General features: G+C 33.4%; 1 protein-coding gene across 1 annotated transcript; it reads left to right on the top strand.

Moving 5' to 3' along the window:
- The first annotated feature begins 247 nt into the window (after positions 1-247).
- LOC125777499 (uncharacterized) lies at positions 248-6,371 on the top strand. The gene is made up of 3 exons (XM_049452602.1): positions 248-1,143; positions 5,571-6,215; positions 6,366-6,371. The coding sequence occupies exons 1-3, from the start codon at positions 799-801 to the stop codon at positions 6,369-6,371; spliced, it is 996 nt and encodes a 331-aa protein (XP_049308559.1). The 5' UTR covers positions 248-798.
- The last annotated feature ends 1,748 nt before the right edge of the window (positions 6,372-8,119 follow it).

Raw genomic sequence — 8,119 nt, 5'->3', positions numbered from 1 at the left:
ACGTCGACGTCGATGCCAACCACTATCGGCATGACCGATATGAATGCAACTGCAATTCATAAGAACTGCAACAAAGAAATAATGCCGACGTCAACGTTAACGACCTACCCCAAAACACTTAGAATTAACTGGTCTACTTAAATATTTTCCCTTTTTTGTTACCGCAACAATATTGCGACCACACGAAATATGCATATCATATTTCGAAACAAACCAGGGCACTTACATTGGATCACATTGCATTTCCGCTGCACATTTAATATGTTCAAACGAATATTGCGATAGCAATTAACGTCACAATAAATAGTGCAACATAAATATTTGAGGGAATGCAATTGATGTAATGTGAGAAGTAGGCCACTTGACAAATATTGTCGCAACTACAAGTGGTTGAGCCAAAATAATAATAAGAAAAGAAATAATGTATTTTGTATCAGAAAATAGAACTTAGCTTAAGAAAATATTGGAAATAAATGAATAGAAGAATTCTGACGATCAATCCGACAAGTCGTAGTTTTCTTTTCGCGGTTCACTAAACTGAAGTTTAATAACCACAACTGGCGCAGTCGACGGAACTTTGTCCTTAGACAAAGAAAAAGAGCCTGACACAACATAAATATTTTAGAGTGAACTTCTGACATATTACGAAATCTAACTGCCAAAAGTCATTGAATCATTTATAAGAAACTTACTATTGCTTGCGGGTTCAAACAGTGTTACATCATTTTATAAATACATATAAAAGAACTAACTTCTCGAAAAAAAAAAAAACATAATTCTACACATTTAACTACCACAATGGCAATCACCAACAACGATCTAAACCGGATATCAGCGTCGGACCTCCTTAAGGAAGCTGCGAAAATCAAAGAGTTCAGAGGCGACGGGAGCTACGACATATCTTCTTTCATTGGAGAGGTGGAACTGATCCTGCCCTTGTTCGACGAGAACCAAGCGGTCAAAAATTATGTATGGGAGAGACACATAAAGACCAAGATCCAAGGAGAGGCGCTCCAGATAATACGGACACTAAACAGAGACTCATCGTGGGACGAAGTGAAGACAGAACTGATACGGAACTTCGGAATAAGGGAAAGCTACCACCAACTCTTCCACCAGGCCATCACAACCAGGCAGTATAATGTAAGTCATTATTATTACAACTTAAAAAACATATTAGATAAGCTTAACTCAAAATATAATTTAGACGAAAATAAGCCGACAGAATTTTCTCCTAAGACTAATGAGTCATTAATATTAAAAACATTTTTAAATAATATTCCGCCTCATTTATCGTCAATAATTTACGGTAGAAACATTAACTCATTAAGGGAAGCATTTTACGTATTAGAAGAAACAGGACTTACTAATAACGGGTGACTTTTTGAAGTTAGGATTTTCATGCATTAGTATTTGACAGATCACGTGGGATTTCAGACATGGTGTCAAAGAGAAAGATGCTCAGTATGCTTTGACGTTTCATCATGAATAGACCTTACTAACGAGCAACGCTTGCAAATCATTGAATTTTATTACCAAAATCAGTGTTCGGTTCGAAATGTGTTTATCGACAAATTTTGTTCAGCGATGAGGCTCATTTCTGGTTGAATGGCTACGTAAATAAGCAAAATTGCCGCATTTGGGGTGAAGAGCAACCAGAAGCCGTTCAAGAACCTGCCCATGCTCCCGAAAAATGCACTGTTTTGGTGTGGTTTGTACGCTGGTGGAATCATTGGACCGTATTTTTTCAAAGATGCTGTTGGACGCAACGTTACGGTGAATGGCGATCGCTATCGTTCGATGCTAACAAACTTTTTGTTGCCAAAAAATGGAAAGAACTGAACTTGGTTGACATGTGGTTTCAACAAGATGGCGCTACATGCCACAACAGCTCGCGATTCTATGGCCATTTTGGAGGGAAAACTTCGGACAACCAATTCATCTCAAGAAATGGACCCGTAAGTTGGCCACCAAGATCATGCGATTTAACGCCTTTAGACTATTTTTTGTGGGGCTACGTCAAGTCTAAAGTCTACAGAAATAAGCCAGCAACTATTCCAGCTTTGGAAGACACATTTCCGAAGAAATTCGGGCTATTCCGGCCGAAATGCTCGAAAAAGTTGCCCAAAATTGGACTTTCCGAATGGACCACCTAAGACGCAGCCGCGGTCAACATTTAAATGAAAATTATCTTCAAAAAGTAAATGTCATGAACCAATCTAACGTTTCAAATAAAGAACCGATGAGATTTTGCAAATTTTATGCGTTTTTTTTTTTAAAAAAGTTATCAAGCTCTTAAAAATCACCCTTTAGAAGCTACTATGGTCAAGTAGGAAATAAAATAAACAATCAAAGACCTGGGGATCATAACCAAACAAATAATAGGTTTTATAATTTTAACAATTCTAATAATAGATTCAACAACGAAAGAACAAGGACGAATCCTAGACAAGGAAATACAGAACAAACACGATTAAACAGTAATCGTTTCAATAATCAAAACCAAAGTAATAACACAGCAAGCTCATTCAGACGGACTTACCAAAACCATAACAATTATAACGGTGAAAGAAGTATTAACTATAGGAATGAAATTCCAATGGAAGTAGACCATATAAACCAAGAAGTAAATTTTCCCTTGGACCATACCAAAACTACCTTCCGTTAGTAGAATTAACAATAAAAAATGAAAAGATTACATGCCTAATCGACTCAGGCTCTACTACGTCCCTTATCGACAATAGAAAATTAATGAAGTATAACAGAATACTATTAAATAACCCAATAAAAATTTATGAATTCTTGCCCATATAATTTTAATGAAATTTATCAATTAGAAAGTACGGAAAATAGGGACTTACAAATTGAGCAATTTACAACAAATCTAAATAAAGAAGAGAAATTTTTAGTTAGTAAGTTAATAAAAAATTACAAGAACCTATTTTATAAAGAAGGAGATGACCTTACTAGTACATCAGCTATTGAACACGAGATAGTGACCACGATAGACACTCCAGTATATTCGAAAATTTACAGATACCCACAGATACACGAAGAAGAGATAACTAAACAAATTAAAGAAATGTTAAAACAAGGAATCATAAGAAATAGTAATTCCCCTTACAATAGTCCTTTATGGATAGTACCAAAAAAATCAGATAACTCCCAAACAAAGAAATGGCGGATTGTGATAGACTACAGAAAACTAAATGATATCACAATCGATGACAAATTCCCAATCCCAAACATTGATAATATATTAGATAAATTAGGAAGAGCTGTATACTTTACGACACTCGATCTCGCAAAAGGATTCCACCAAATCTTAGTAAAAGAGGAAGATAGAAAGAAAACCGCGTTTTCCACCCCTTTTGGTCATTACGAATACGTTAGAATGCCATTCGGTCTCAAAAACGCCCCATCAACCTTCCAAAGGCTGATGAATTGTGTTCTTAGAGAATACATAAATAAAATATGCGTAGTATACATGGATGACATTCTCGTTTTTAGTACAACATTAGAAGAGCATATACAAAGCCTAACAAAAATTTTCAATGCACTAAAGAAGCATAACCTTAAGGTACAATTTGACAAGTGCAATTTTTGTGCCAAAGAAACACAATTTCTAGGCCACGTTTTAACACCTGAAGGAGTTAAACCGAATTTCGAGAAAATAAATAAAATACAAGATCTAAAATTACCAAAAACAACAAGACAAATAAAGTCTTTTCTAGGAGCTACGGGATATTATCGGAAATTTATAAAAGACTACGCGAAAGTAGCACAACCTATGACACATTTTCTAAAGAAAAATGTTAAAATTAATATTAACGACTCTACATATATAAACTCATTTCAAAAATTAAAACAAATAATGACAGAAGCTCCAGTACTAAGTTATCCAGATTTTAAAAAGAAATTTACATTAACTACTGACGCAAGCAATTTCGCAATCGGTGCCGTATTACAACAAAATGGGCATCCTGTATGTTATGCGAGTAGAACACTCAACGACCACGAACGTAGATATTCTACAACAGAAAAGGAGTTGTTAGCAATCGTTTGGGCCACAAACTACTTCCGGCCTTACTTATATGGCGTCCAATTTGATTTATTAACGGATCATCAACCATTAAAATGGCTATACACGAAGGCTCATTGTAAAGATATAAATCCTAGACTACAAAGATGGATAATAAAATTAGGAGAATACAACATGAACGTAAATTATATAAAAGGAAAGGAAAACAAAGTAGCAGATTTCCTTAGCAGAATCAATAATAACACCAATTTAATAAATTTTATGGAAACAGGTAGCAATCTATCTTTAGAAAATAATTTAGACGAAAACGATGTAAATACAATACACTCTCAGGAGGAGCAATTGAACAACCATATACCCATTTTGGACACCATAGTCAATCGGTTTAAAATTCAGATAATTTTAACAGATAACAAACAATTGGAGTTCGAAATAAAACACAACAATAAAAAAATATACGTAACACCAGTAGATCTCGACAACAATATTTCTGATATCCTCAGAAGACATATCACTTCAGGCAAAATTGGCATATACAGCGAAGTTAACGACCATGAATATAATAAATTACAACAAAAAATCATCGAGTTATTTGATGGATTCGACAACATTAAATTTGTTAAATGTTCATACCACGCTAAAGATATAAATAGCGAAGAAGAAGCCTACAGACATATCCAAAATTATCACAAGTTTGAAACAGGACACACAGGAATATCGGAGAACTACGAAGGAGTTAAAAGACATATCTACTTCCCAAATTTGAAAAAACTGGTGCACAAATTCGTAAACAACTGCGATACATGCAACAGAGTCAAATATGATAGGCGACCTATAAGAGCAAAATTTAATTTAACGGAAACACCGAAAGATTGCAAAGAAATAATTCACATGGATTGCTACACTAATTCAAAAGCGAATTTTCTAACTTTTATAGACAGGTTTTCTAAATTCGCCACAGCATTTTTTCTTGAAGATAGGACCAGCCAAACTATAATCGAAAAAATAAACCAATATAAGTCGCAAAGAGGACATTTTAAAAAACTTATTGCTGATAACGAATTTAAAAGCATTAATGTTAAAGATTTCCTCAGAAACGAAAATATTGAACTACATCTCGTTAAACCAAATAACCACACCGGCAATTCTGATGTAGAACGCCTACACAATACACTAGGAGAAAAAATTAGAGTATTAGGTATAGAAAATAAAAACTCTAGTATAACAAATAAAATGAGCAAAGCTATAGAATGGTATAATAACAGCTACCACTCAGTTACAAAAGAAAAACCCATAAATATTGAGGAAGGTAAATGTAACAAGAGCACAATTTATGACAGAATATTCAAAGAAAAATCTAAGCGAATAAACAAGAGTAACGAAAACAGAGAACACTATGTAGAAGAAAGAAATATAGGTTACGTAAAGAATTACAAAAGCGTTAGGCATAAGGAACAACCGAAGTTTATAAAAACAAATCTAAACGATATACATTTAAACAACGTTAAACGGAAATACAAATTTGCAGGGGCAATGGATCCTGAAACTTTTGATCCTGACAGCAATTTGGACCCTGGGGCTGGGACAAGTAACAATAGATAAAATAGAAAGCAATAAAGGATATATAGAAATACAAACAGGCGATGCAGATATAGTTAAGTCATATGTAACAATATTACACGTTATAAATCCACTAGAAATATCAAATTTACTTAATGAAATAGAATCTAATATAAAATCGGCAAATCTGCAAGTAAGACAAGCAATACTAAACATGCAAATTAAATTTATTAGAAGCAAGATAAATACTATCACACCCCACAGACAAAAAAGAGGCCTACTAAATGCTGTAGGAACTGTACAAAAATGGCTTTACGGTACCATGGACGACAATGATAGACAAGACCTTGAACAACACCTCAACATCATCGACACAAACAACCACAAGGCTATCGAAACAATAAACAAACAAATAGATATTAATACTAATTTCAATAAAACGTTTCTTGAATTAAAAAGACTTATGCATAACGATAGGGATATGATATCTGCAAAACTAAACTCCATAGGGAACATAAGTAAAAGGACCCAAGACGAAATTTTATACCTCGACTTTTCTCTAAAACTGAAAATATTACAGGACAATGTAGAACACATACAAGACAATATAGCAGCAAGTGGTTTAGGAATTTTACATAGCAACATGATAACCGACCAAGAAATAACAAAATACAACTTAGACTCACAAAAATTGAAAAAATAAAATTAGGATCCCTTACAGACAAAAACCATAATATTATTTTCGCTATCAAAATTCCAACAGAAATAATAACACTACACACATCTATAATATTGCCGTTAGGAGATATAAGCAACTTTGAGTTAATGTTTCAACAAGTATATGCACTAAGATATAACAATGAATTGTACGAATTTAATGATAATGTAGATTTACAACGTCTTAAGCCAATTAATAATTGTTTGATAAAAAGAAACTGTATGAAAATTTTTAATAACGCCTCCGAAATTATAAACATTAACGAAGGAATTATATTTGTAAAAAATACTAAAAATACTAGTGTAGAAAGTGACTGCATTATAAACAACAGCTCTCCCTTAAGCGGAAACTATTTAATACATTTTTACAATTGTAGCATAACAATTAATAATAAAACATTTTCAACAAAAAGTAAAATAATTAAAAGTAGCATTGTATTAGCAAGCGATATAGACAACATTAAAGATATAAATAAGAAACTTATATTTGATGATATTATATTACAACAAATAGAAAATATAAACTTTATAGAAGAAGTTAAATACCAAAAACGACAACAATACATACATATAAGCATATATACAATATCAATTGTAATTATAGTCAGTCTTTCGATAATCATTTATTGTAAAAACAAGAGAAAGAATTTCAAAATTACTAATGTGATCTCCCAGGAGAGAGCTCAATCAAGGGGGGGAGGAGTTACGTCGACGTCGATGCCAACCACTATCGGCATGACCGATATGAATGCAACTGCAATTCATAAGAACTGCAACAAAGAAATAATGCCGACGTCAACGTTAACGACCTACCCCAAAACACTTAGAATTAACTGGTCTACTTAAATATTTTCCCTTTTTTGTTACCGCAACAATATTGCGACCACACGAAATATGCATATCATATTTCGAAACAAACCAGGGCACTTACATTGGATCACATTGCATTTCCGCTGCACATTTAATATGTTCAAACGAATATTGCGATAGCAATTAACGTCACAATAAATAGTGCAACATAAATATTTGAGGGAATGCAATTGATGTAATGTGAGAAGTAGGCCACTTGACAAATATTGTCGCAACTACAAGTGGTTGAGCCAAAATAATAATAAGAAAAGAAATAATGTATTTTGTATCAGAAAATAGAACTTAGCTTAAGAAAATATTGGAAATAAATGAACAGAAGAATTCTGACGATCAATCCGACAAGTCGTAGTTTTCTTTTCGCGGTTCACTAAACTGAAGTTTAATAACCACAACTCGCGTGCTGTTTTGCTCCACCTCTTGAATCTCCTCGATATGCTCTTCGTTCAAATGCGACAATTTTATGCCTATAAACAAACTTTGTCTCGAAAACGTCGGAATACAGCGAAGTTCTTGTATTTACATACGATCTCGACGTAAAATGCGCCAAGTGGCGTGGTCTATTCAAACAATTATTATCCAATAATTAATGCCGGTTATGTTGACCATAAGTTGAGCGAAGCGTCATTAGATCCAAGCTGTCCCAGCCTAATGTAAGAAGAATTATATTTTAAAAATAATAAAATTGTAACGTAATAAAATACGGTACCACGGTCGTGTATATGCAATCACACATTTATATAAATATATGTATAGTATATAAACGTTCTTGGTATCGTTTTACATAAACATTAAATTGCTTACTTAAGTTATATCTGGTCGTTGATAGCGGGAAATGTCGAGTCAGCACAACGGCTCCAAATAAATTAACTTAGTTAGAATAGTTTAAGAATGAAAGAAGATAATCAATAAAACCCAGACGACAATTTTATT

The sequence above is a fragment of the Bactrocera dorsalis genome, chromosome 1 (assembly GCF_023373825.1).
Source record: "Bactrocera dorsalis isolate Fly_Bdor chromosome 1, ASM2337382v1, whole genome shotgun sequence".
NCBI classification, from domain to species: domain Eukaryota; kingdom Metazoa; phylum Arthropoda; class Insecta; order Diptera; family Tephritidae; genus Bactrocera; species Bactrocera dorsalis.
The sequence above is the reverse complement of the archived record's forward strand: the minus strand, read 5'-3'. Positions and strand labels throughout refer to the sequence as shown.

What these genes read in the sequence shown, in the direction of transcription:
- LOC125777499 (XM_049452602.1), top strand. Translation starts at nt 799, where the DNA reads ATGGCAATCACCAACAACGATCTAAACCGGATATCAGCGTCGGACCTC. An exon ending in TCACAACCAGGCAGTATAAT is followed by an intron (nt 1,144 to 5,570) that starts GTAAGTCATTAT and finishes ACAAATTTGCAG; the next exon opens with GGGCAATGGATCCTGAAACT.